At 41.4% G+C, this 12,427-nt stretch overlaps 1 protein-coding gene across 1 annotated transcript in view; it reads right to left on the bottom strand.

Annotated features, from left to right (window-relative positions):
* Nucleotides 1-11,074: 11,074 nt before the first annotated feature.
* Nucleotides 11,075-12,427, bottom strand: part of PLA2G4A (phospholipase A2 group IVA) — a 150,558-nt gene continuing 149,205 nt past the window's right edge. The window contains exon 18 of the mRNA XM_037506320.2: nt 11,075-12,235. Within this exon, the coding sequence (XP_037362217.1) occupies nt 12,104-12,235 (132 nt within the window). The 3' untranslated portion in view covers nt 11,075-12,103. The remainder of the gene's footprint in view (nt 12,236-12,427) is intronic.

The raw sequence follows: 12,427 nt of genomic DNA, 5'->3' as shown, positions 1-12,427 counted from the left end.
GGGGACAGCGGGGTACCTCCCAAGCTGCTTGCATGTTTGTTTCTTTTGGCAGCTCCACACATTGGCTGCATTTGCTTTACAGCGGCTGCCGGTGGGCAAGGAGGAAAGGGAGGCAGAATGTGGACTCTGAAGTCTGTGAAGGCTCCAGAGAGAATCTCTCAGGTGGACGGAGGGAACATGGGGGAGCACCAGGTGGGGGAGGGGCATGCACCACCTGAGGTCACTGGGGTGTCCCCGGGGATGCCCCAGGGACAAGGCAGGGACTGGTGGAGAGAGGGTATAAAGCACCCGCGTTGCCGAGGCCAGGACCAAACCGGAGAAGACTCGGAGGCAGACAGAGCCCTGTCCCCGCCGCCTGCCCCCGCCACTCCTGCCACTGGCTTGCAGCTCGTGTCCTTCTGACCTGCCCCCTCTGACCTGCTCAGCCACTGACCTTGAACCCTCCTCACTGCGATCCGGGAACCTCCTTCCTTCCCTGACACCCTTCTTCTCCCCAGTGTCCAGCACCCACTCCCACCTCACCCTCCCCTCCCCACCCCCCATTCTGACCCTCACCCTTCGCCCCTCTCCTCTCCTTTCCCTTTCCTCCCCGCCTTCCTCACCCTCTTCTGTGGGCCCAGCAGCTCTAATACGACAGGACATGGGGGTGCAGAGGCGGCCCTTCAGCTCCCACCGAGACTCGGGGCGTGGGTTAGCGCGCCCTGGGAAAGACACGCACTACGGGGGTTTGCACACGCCGAAGGCACGTCAGCGCTTCTCAGGGCTGGTTCTCTAATGAAGCATTTGGCAAATAACAGTAAAACCAAGACCCAGTATACGCAGGAGTTGTTTTTTTTTTTTTTTTTAATTAAATGACTTTGTAATCCACCTGGTCCGCTCCCACAGCCCTCTCAGGTTCTCATTGCTAATTGGTAAAATTTCCCTTCTTTTTATCACGCTCTCCTTTCTATAGTACAATCATGTGTTTTTTAATGTTTATTATTATTTTTAATTATATATATATATTACATCATTCTTCCTTTTTGTACAATGTATGCTTTCTCCTTTTTTTTTTTTTTTAAGATTTATTTATTTATTTATACAAGCACTGGGTACGGTCAGAAGCGCGGGAGGGCGAGAGAATTCACCAGAGCCAGAGTGGGGAGCAGAGCAGGCAGAAGGACCGAAGTACACTGCTGAGGGGAGCAGCGGGCAGCCGTGAGACTCTCCTCTGGTGGCCGGGGAGCAGCTGGGGATCGAACCGGCGCTGCAGAGGCTGCGGGCAGCTTCGCCACCCAGTGCTCAACCGCTGCGCCACCGGGGCGGCCCATGCTTTCTCCTCTTGAAGCAGGAAATTTCCCAAGTCTGCTGCTTGGGGTGTCTGCTCCTTACATTCTGCTGCTTGCTGGAGTGGAGAAGTTACTGGGTGTACTGCACTGTTTGTTCACAGTGGGAACCATGGGTACCTTGACCCCCTTCTGGAATAATAAAGAATGCTTATGCTCTGATGGATGGCATAGCAAGTTTCCTCATACAAACTGTAAAACCCTGCCATTTTTAGTCTTGGGTGCTCAGCCTTTGTGACAAGAAAATCTCTCTCTCCAACTCTCTTGAGTGCCATCTAATTTCTCTAGGACACTGCCGTAACACACTCCTTAGAATTCCCACCACCATTTCACCCTGCATCATCACCATAGTCCCTTGTGCTTCTCCCTCCCCTGTTTCCATCCCTCTCCCTTCCCTCTCCTGCATAATATCTCTGATTTATAGTTGCCTGTTAATTTTGTTTTTTAATTTATTATAATTATTTTTTCCCCCCTGGTCCCTCATTTGGTTTTCCTACATTCCTCCTATAAATGAAACCATCTGGTATTTTTTTTCTTTCTGGCTTCTTTCACTGAGCATAATCCCTTCTAGCTCCATCCATGTTGCTGCCAATGGCATGAGTTTATCTTTTTTGATTGCTGGGTAATATTCCATGGTGTATATGTACCACATCTTCTTGATCCAGTCATTTATTTTTGGGCATTTGGGTTGTTTCCATAGCTTAGCTATTATAAATAGTGCTGCAATAAACACAGGAGTGCAGGTATACTTTTGAATTAATGTTTTTGTGTCCTTTGGGTAGATTCCTAGGAATGGAATTGTTGGGTCATATGGAAGCTCCATTTTTAGTAGTTTGAGGAACCTCCACACAGCTTTCCACAGTGATTGGACCAGTTTGCACTCCCACCAGCAGTGCAGGAAAGTTCTTTTTCACCACATCCTCACCAACATTTGTTACTGCTAGTCTTTTTAATATGTGCCATTCTTATTGGTGTAAGATGGTATCTCATTGTGATTTTGATTTACATTTTCTTGATTATAAGTGATGTTGAACATTTTTTATATGCCTTTGGCCATTTGCATTTCCTCTTTGGAAAAGTGTCTTTTTAGCTCTTCTACCCATTTTTTTGACTGGATTGTTTGCTTTGTTTTTGTTGAGTTGCATCCACTCTTTGTAGATCTTTGTGATCAGTCCCTTATCAGTAGTATTGTGTGTAAAAATTTTCTACCAGTCAGTAGGGTGTCTCTTTGTTTTGGTTACTGTCTCTTTTGCTGTGCAGAAGCTTTTTAATTTGATGTGGTCCCAGTTGTTTATCATTTCCTTCACTTTCTTTGCTTTGGGGGATGTGTCTTTAAACATGGTTCTGAGATGTGTGTCATGTAGTGTTTTGTCTGTATTTTCTTCTATATATTTTATGGTTTCAGGTCTTATGTCCAAGTCTTTTATCCATTTTGAGTTGGTTTTTGTGCATGACTTGACACCCCAGGACCAGATGGCTTCACAAATGAATCCTACTAAAAGTTCAGAATTGAGTTAGTGCCTATCCTACCCAAACTCCTTCAAAAAATTGAGAAGGAAGGAGTACTACCAAATACATTTTATGGAGCCAACATTACACTAATACCAAAACCAAACAAAGGCAATACAAAAAAATAAACCTACAGACCAATCTCCCTAATTACCACTAATACAAAAATCCTTAATAAAATCCTAGCCAACAGAATCCAACAATGCATCAAAAAGATAATTCACCCTGACCAAGTGGGATTTATTCCAGGGACACAAGGATGGTTCAGCATCTAAATGTAATCCAACACATCAACAAAAACAAAAATAAAAACCATGTGATCATGTCAATAGATGCTGAGACGGCATTTGACAAAGTTCAACATCCCTTTATGATGAAGGCCCTCAAAATTCTCGGGATCTAAGGAAAATATTTTAACATAATAAAGGCCATGTGTGACAAGCCCATAGCCAACATCATTCTCAATGGTGAAAAGCTGAAAGACTGTCCCTTAAGATCTGGATCAAGACAACTATGCCCATTCTCACCACTGCTTTTCAATATAATCCTGGAAGTCTTAGCCAGAGGAATAAGACAAAACAAAGACATGCAAGGAATCCAAATAGGGAATGAAGAAGTAAAAACTATCACTATTGGGCTTCCCAGGTGGCGCAGTGGGGGTTCGAACCCGGCTGGCCAAGGAGATACCCACATGATGTGACCGACCTCTCCTGTCTCTCCCGCTGCTCTCCTCAGCAGTGTATCTCAGTGGATCTGCTTGTTCTGTTCCCCATTCTGTCTCTGGTGAATTCTCTCACCCTCCTGTGCCTCTAGCCTGTCCCCAGTTCTTGTATAAATAAATAAATCTTTTTTAAAAACTATCACTCTTTGCAGATGATATGATAATATACAGAGAGAACCCTAAAAACTCCACAGAAAAACAAATAAAAATTATAGATAAGTTTAGTAAAGTAGCAGGATACAAAATCAGCACAACAAATATCAGTAGTCTTACTGGGCCTCCCTGGTGGCTCGAGGGCTTAGGGCACAACCTATGAATCTTGCAGCCACTGCAGCACAAGTTTGATCCCTGGCCAGGGAGCTGCCCACATGGCACAGCAGACCTCTCCTGACTTGCCCACTGTTCCCCTCAGCAGTGTGTTTCAGTGGATCTGCCTGTTCTGTTCCCCCTCTGTCTCTGGTGAATCCTGTCACTCCCCACACCTCTGGCCTGTACCCCAGTTGTTTTTTTTAAAGATTTATTTATTTATGCATACAAGAGCTGGGGTACAGGCCAGAGGTGTGTGGGGGTAAGAGGATTCACTAGAGACAAAGTGGGGAGCAGAACAGGCAGATTGATGGAAAACACTGCTGAGGGAAGCAGTAGGTGAGACAGGAGAAGTCTGCCTTGCCATGTGGGTTTCTCCCTGGCTGGCCGGGGATCAAACTCGTGCTGCAGAGGCTGCGGATTGCTTCCTAGTGTGGTGCTTAACCCCTTGTGCCACCAGGGAGGCCCACTTTTTTTTTTTAATCAGAAATGATTTTTTTTTTAAGATTTATTTATTTATACAAGCACTGGGTACAGTCAGAAGCGCGGGAGGGTGAGAGAATTCACCAGAGCCAGAGTGGGGAACAGAACAGGCAGACTGACGAAATACAATGCTGAGGGGAGCAGCAGGCGGAGCAGGAGAGGTTTGTGCGCCATGTGGGACCCTTGCTGGCAGCTGGGCATGGAACTGGTGCTTCAGATGCTGTGGGCAGCTTTGTAGCCCAGCGCTCAACCACTGCGCCACCAGGGGAGGCCCTGTACCCCGGTTCTTGTGTGTATAAATAGATGAATCTTTAAAAAAATCAGTAGCCTTACTATATGCAAATAATCAATCTGAAGAAGAAGAAATCAAGAAAACCAACCCCTTTATAATTGAAATTAAAAAAAAAATCAAATATCTGGGAATAAACTTAACAAAGGAGATGAAGAAAATTATAAAACTTTTTTTTTTATAGAGGCATGTTTTATTTATTTATTTATTTGTTTGTTTGTTTTGTTTATACAAGCACTGGGTACAGTCAGAAGCACGGGAGGGTGAGAGAATTCACCAGAGCCAGAGCGGGGAGCAGAGCAGGCAGAAGGACCGAAGTACACTGCTGAGGGGAGCAGCGGGCGGCAGGAGAGGTCTGCGCGCCATGTGGGACCCTCCTCCGGTGGCCGGGGAGCAGCCGGGGATCGAACAGGCGCCGCAGAGGCCGCGGGCAGGTTCGCAACCCAGCGCTCAACCGCTGCGCCACCGGGGAGGCCCTATAAAACATTTTTAAAAGAAATAGAAGACACAAAGAAATGGAAAGACCTCCTCTGCTCAAGGATTGGAAGACTAACACTATCAAAATGGCCATCCTGCTGAAAGCAATTTACAGATTCAACACTATTCCAATAAAAATTTCATTAACAATCTTCAAAGAAATAGAACAAATATTGATGAAATTCATATGGAGCCACAAAAACGACCTCAAATAAACAAAGCCCTCCTGACTAACAAGAAGGAGAATGGAGGTATCACACTCCCAGACTTCAAACAGTACAAGCATATATTGTATCTGTTTGTCTCCTTGGTTTTCTTCATGCCTCCCTCCACTAGCTGGAGCTCTTTGTGTCGGGACATTTTGTCATCAGCCATTTACAAAACAAGGTCTGGAACAGGTTGTTCAATGAGTGAATGCACTGACGAGTGAGTACAGAGACTTAGATTCATCGTGGTCTCAATGGAACATTTGTACCAGCGATTCCTCCACAATTGCGGATCACATTTTCTTTGAGATTCTAGAAATGGTGTAAACCCAATCCCTAGACAAGAGTCCACACAGGCACACACAGCAATGCTGCAAACATCAAGTGATACACTGACCCCATCTAAATCCCACCTCAACCCAGTGAACTTAAATTGCCCCAGTTTCCAAGTCCAGCACCTGCATCTTTATGCTTTTGGCAAAAGCTACCTGTGAAATAGACTCTGCCCTGAGAATACTCCAAGCCAGGCAAAACAAAGGCCTTTCTACTGGTCCTTGAAGTGCATACAGACACATTAAGACCCATGACCAAAATTATTTGAGAATGGGTCCTCCTGATGCTAGAAATGTGCACTGGTGGCTGCTCTGCCATGCCCACTGCTGAGCTGCCCTGCTGGGCGCCAGGTAGGCAGTTTAAAGTATTACAACCTTCTCTAATGTAGAAACTAAAATGTCTGTCTTTACTGAGCTTTTCTGTGGCTATGAACTGGCGAAATTATTATCTGAAAAAATTACTTACAGAAATGATAGATGTTATTTCATTCATCTGCCACCTCTAAAGCATTCACCATTGAAAATATTAGCCTAGGACACATGAGTAAGTCACAGTAGATGTGTCCCTCCCTCTAGGTTTGCCTTCTGACCCTGTCCTCTATGTGTCACCCAGCACATTATTGGCAGTTTTTAAAATAAACTGTCATGTTCCAGAAGTGTATGCCAGAGAACCTGTCTGGTGGACACTGAATTTCATAGGTTTCAAAGTGACTGGGAATTAGTTTTATAAATGAACAAAGAAATTTGAAAAATAGTGTAAAGGGTGTTTTTATTTGATGCAAATATTTTTTTTCAAAATTAATTTATTTATGCATACAAGAACTGGGGTACAGGCCAGAGGTGTGTGGGGTGAGAGGATTCACCAGAGACAGAGTAGGGAACAGAACAGGCAGACGTACTGAAATACACTGCTGAGGGAGCAGTGGGGCAAGTCAGGAGCGGTCTGCTGTGCCATGTGGGTTGCTAACTGGCCAGCTGGGGATCGAAATCGTGCTGCAGTGGCTGCGGATAGCTTCATAGTTTGCGTCTTAACCTCTTGCGCCACCAGGGAGGCCCTGATGCAAATATTTTGGTAAGGAAATATAATTATCTATTGCTTAGCATTTGGAAAATTGTAGTTTATATTTATGAGATTGTGTTTAAAGTTTACGTATATAGATTTACAAATTCTATATTTCATTCAACACTCAAAAAGAAAGATTTCTTATTTTCCTGGCCATGTCAGCAAGACCCAGTCAAGAGTACAGGATTGCTGGAGCAGAGCACTCAGAGAACCACCTGCTGAGTGACCTTGGCCTTGAGAGTTTCAGTGATTCCCAAGAGCACCAGCAGGAGGCGCGCCGACACCATAAACAGAAATACAGCCGTTTCTTTTCTTATGCCACCAGAGGGCGCCCACACTCCCATTCTCACCAAAACCTCCTCAGTTCTGCATAAATCTGAAATTTTAGTCTCAAGGACTTGGGACAGCTTCCCCAGTCAGAACCTGAGCTCCATTTCCAGCAGGCTTAGCAGCCTGAGAGAGATGCAATGGAGGTTTCAGATGTGAGTGAGCTGCTTTCTGTGGTGCTAAGTGATGAGGAGGGAGGTCTGTGTGGCCTCTCACGGACATTTGTCAGTGAACCTCACAGGCCTTTGTATTTGGGGACCATTCCCAATGTTTTATTCTTTATTTTGTCTCACAATATTTGAACAAGATTTATTTTATGAAATGTCCATTGAGACATGAAGACTAAATCAGAGACCCTGTGGTTTATTAACATTATTATTTGTTAGCTTTATACAGATTCAGGAGCTTTTTTCTTGGGAAGTATCTGATACAAATTAAGAGCATTTGGGGTATGAATATACTAAATACATTAACTGGAATAAAAGTGTCGACGATAGATAAAGCATTTATTAGATAATCAAAGTGAGGATTCCAACCTGGGAGGAGAGACTTGCAAAACAGGGTCCCAGCTAGTTGCTTCAACTTTCCCCCAGGTAGGGTTTGGTTTTGTAAGATGTTGAGATTGGTGGTTTTTCTCAGAAAAAAAAAGGGGGGGGGGTTACATTTGAGACAAGGTCATGGCAGAAACAAATAATTTTTTTTTTAGGGTATTTTTCTCAGGGACATAAGTTAATTTCCAGACAGGTAACATGCTTGCCTTAAACTCCTTATCTATGGTAGGTAATTCAGGAGATAAAAGATTCCATCATAAGGAAATACTTGTTTGGTAGGATGTCGGTGGAATGTTCCTGGGGTGCAGTGGGGGCTCTAGCTCCCAGATGTGATTCCTGCTGATAGATAATAGGCCTGACTGCAGGACAAGTAATAGCACATGTGTTTGACCTGCTGACTGCCCTGCAGGTCCTTTGTCTTTGCCCAAAACTTGATTTTCTTTCATAATACTAAATACCAGGACTTTCTGGGAATGAGCTAGAAGCCACAGGCCAAGTCCTTGGAACCCCACCCTGAGGTAAAAGGGAAAATGCCTCCAGTTTGTACATACTTTTATTAATTTTCAGTGGTTAGTTTTTGCAACAATATTGAAGTGGTTGAAAAGTATTAAAAACCTAATTGGTGTAATAAATATTACTTTAAAGTTGAAATACTTATAAGAGCAAAATTTACTATAATTTTACTTTCTTGTCTTTAAAAGAAACAAACTTATCAATATTTGAAAAATATACTTGTTAGCAAAACAAATTCTTAGATACAGAAGTTACCAAAACTTGGGAGTTATCAAAAGGGAAGAGGCTTGGGGGAGGGATAAACGTATGGTGGTGGATGCAAACTAGACTTTTGATAGGAATCATGATGCAAAATATAGCTGCTGTACACCTGGAACATATAATGTCATAGCCAATGTGATTCCAGTTAAACACACACACACACACACACACACACACCTGTTAGGTTATCTCCTTTTCAATTGAGAGATTTATCGTGTATTATGATTTCTCAGCTTAGAGAAACCTCACTCACCCCTCTCCCCCCCACCCCCACTGCAACTATTCTTGTTAAAAGAAATTGTCAAGACCACTTCTAAATTTGGAAATGATGGTACTAAGCAAAATTTGTCAATCAGTTTTAGAAGAAAAAGCATGATGGTGTCTTTTAATTTATTTGAATGAATGCTTGCATCCCCTCATTTGCACATTTCCAAATTCCTTTCTCTCTGGTTTATTTTTTCATTCAGATATTATATTCAGGTATCCTCCTAAGTTTTACATTCATCACACATGCTTTCAAGACTCCTTTCATGTGTTGTAAGATAGAAGCTGACTCTACTGGACAAGATATTTTTTGTTGTAGATCTTTATAAATTTTTTTCTACTGGATGGAAAATATCATCCCACAATAAGCTACATTAAAAAATCTATTTGTGTGAGGGCCTCCCCGGGTGGCACAGCAGTTGAGCGCTGGGCTGCAAAGCTGCCTGAAACTTCTGCAGTGCCGGTTCGATCCCCGGCTGACTGCGAGGGTCCCACATGGCGTGCAGACCTCTCCTGCCGTTCCCGCTGCTCCCCTCAGCAGTGTATTTCATCAGTCTGCCTGTTCTGCTCCCCGCTCTGGCTTTGGTGAGTTCTCTCACCCTCCCGCGCTTCTGACTGTACCCAGTGCTTGTATAAATAAATAAATACATAAATAAACCTTTTAAAAAAATCTATTTGTATGATTTGATTTCATCCTAGTGTATTTCTTCACTTGCTATTTTATACAGATATAAATATTGACTATATAACTATGAGATGTGAGACCATCCCACATGTTTACAGAATTTGAAATACATAGCCTATCCATGTTTTAAAGGTTTGCATACTTAAATTCAAAGAAGAAAATTTTCATATGAAATGAAGGCTGTGAGCTAAGCAAGGTGTTAAACATTTCCTAGAAACAAATAATGGCTTCTACCCTTTTATACAACTGCCATAGTTTCATCTTATATAACCTTCCCTTTTTTCTAATTTGATTGTAATTTCATAAATTAAAACATTCTTTTTTTCTGTTCTGTGATAAATCAATGAAGCAATCTTCTATTTTTATCCCAGTATTCTTAAATGTGACAGCCCTTGTAATTGAAGCATTTCCTCATGATGGGCTGCCTATGGTTTACAATCATTAACTAAGGAGAAATATTTTTCTTTTTATATTCTCAATAATGTTTTGGGTCTAACATAGTTCTCAAGTAGCCTTTCAAATTGCTTTTGAATTTAATTACACAAATAATCCCAGATTACACCTGTCATTATTTATGTAGCTACGTGTTTAGGGGTAGCAACATTATAATCTGCAATTCTGAAATATTGTAGTGTTTGGGTTTCCAAGTCAGGCTGCTGAGAGACCTCACTTAGACACTTAAGCTCCTTCTCTAAATCCTCTCTAGGCCATCTGTGCTGCTGGGTAGCAGCTGCCGGGCAGTTTTTTTTTTTTTAGAAAAAAAAATATTACATATATATTAATATATTACATCATTGTTCATTATGTATAATGTTTGATTTTTCCTCTCATGTATAATCCCCATAAAATTCCCACCACCAAATCACCTGTGAACTGTCACCATAATCTCTTGTGCTTTTCCCTCCCGTTTTGATCCTTCTCCTTCCCCTTCTCCTGCTGTATGTCTCCAATTTATAGTTGCCTAAGTTTTCTCTTTTTTTTCTTTCCTTACCCCTTGTTTGGTTTCCCTATATGTCTCATCAAACTAAAAACTTCTGTACAGCAAAAAAAGACAACCACCAAGATAAAGAGACACCCTACAGATTGGGAGAAAATATTTGCATTCCACAAAATAGATAAAGGACTGATCTCAAAGCTCTACAAAGAACTTACACAAAAAATGGGCAGAAGAACTAAAATGAAACTTCTCCAAAGAGGAAATGCAAATGGCCAACAGGTTTATGAAAATACTTTAACAGCATTTATAATCAGGAAAATGCAAATCAAAACCACAATGAAGTATCCCCTCACACCAATAAAATGGCCCATGTTAAAAAAAACCAAAAAACAAAACTTAACAACAAATGCTGGTGAGGATGTGGAGAAAAAGGAACTGTTGTACACTGTGGTGGGAATGCAAACTTGTCCAACTACTATGGAAAGCTGTGTGGAGGACCCTCAAATTTCTAAAATGGATCTACCATACAACCCAGCAATTTCACTACCAGGAATCTACCCAAAAGAGACAAAAACATTCATTAAAAAGGAAACCTGCACACATATGTTTATTACAGCACTCTTTACAATAGCTAAGATATGGAAACTAAATGTCCAAAAACAGATGACTGGATCAAGAAGATGTGGTGTGTATATGCTGGAATGTTTCATGCTGTGAGGGACTTGCCCTCATCAAATCTGTCAGAGTTGCCCAAACGAAGTTTGTTGCCTGCTCCCACCACCTCCTGATCACATCTTGTTTCTTTAGCTAGAAAAAAACTCCTTGAACGCATTATATTCTTCTAATGTGTTTATTTTTGTGAATTGAAACTATCTGATTCTGCTGTATTACTCCAAAAATGCATGCATGGGAAGGGAATGAAAGCAAAGATTCTTTAGAAAAAAATGAGAAAGTCACAATGAATCATCTGGCATGTGTACATTTTCTGGTCATTATTGATACTGCCTTTGTTCATGTGGCAGAAGTAGCATTTGCCCAGTTCCTTCCTTGTCCACAGCATATGTTCTCTTTGATGAAATCACAATATGCACATCTCAAGGGACTATCACCTCTTTGAGGGCTGAGTATTTACATAAATAATACAATGTCTTCTACATAGAAGGTATTTATTTCTGTATGGACTCATGGAGTTTTATATTTTCCATAATAATGCAAAACTACTGTATTTTGCTGCTTAATGGCTTTGGCCATTGGGTTTGCTTTCAGTTGACTCTTTAATATGCCTACTCAGGGCATATAGAGAAAATTTTGCCTACGTGATCCTCTTGGGGAGACTGATCCTATAAGCACAATATCATTATAAAGGATAATCAAAAAGTCAGTTATTATAATAATTTGCATACAGGTGAATTTATTTCATATAAGTATATATGCATACATAAATAAAAAATAGTGTTGTCTCATAATATGAATAAATCCAGTCAGTGAATAACATTTACACACAGTACAAAGTCATACTTATTGAGATTGAACTGTTAAATATTCTAAAAAGAAACTACATTTTTATAAAAGGACACATTAGATGCTTGGTAAGGGATATCTGAAAATACAGTATATGTTCGTACATTTGCATTAGGAAATTCATACTGATAGAAAATGCAGATCAGTATATTTTTACATAATTAACATAATCTGTCAACCTAACAAACATATCAGGATATTCTCATGCAGCCAAATAACTGCAACGTTGAGTATCAGTCAGTCTCTTGCGATTGGTTCTGTGCTTTTAAATCCAGTTGTCATGACATTGCAAATAGCCTCAGCTCAGAAATTCCTGTCATTTTTATGCATAAACTATGCAGAGGGTTTGCTTAGAAACTCCTTGTTGAAGAATCTTCTTGCCTCAATATTACTGAGAGAAACAGAACAACGAGATGGATTCTGTCTTCTATATTCAATGCTTTCAATGATGGCATTCTGTATCACCTACAGACAGAGGAAATACATGTTAAATTAGTGCTGCTCTCAACTCATTCAAACATTTGTTTGGTCAAAGCAAAAATCAAATTGATCTTTTTATCACAGTATTCTTTTAGAAGGAGAGACGCTTTGGGGTCATGCATGCGTTTATTAGTTTAACACTAGGGTCTGGCAAGATGGTGGAAAAGTGAAGCTGCC

The sequence above is a fragment of the Talpa occidentalis genome, unplaced genomic scaffold (assembly GCF_014898055.3).
Source record: "Talpa occidentalis isolate TD23 unplaced genomic scaffold, MPIMG_talOcc4v2.1 talOcc4.12, whole genome shotgun sequence".
Taxonomy (NCBI): Eukaryota; Metazoa; Chordata; class Mammalia; order Eulipotyphla; family Talpidae; genus Talpa; species Talpa occidentalis.
Note: the sequence above shows the minus strand (reverse complement) of the source record. Positions and strands in the feature narration are given on the sequence as shown.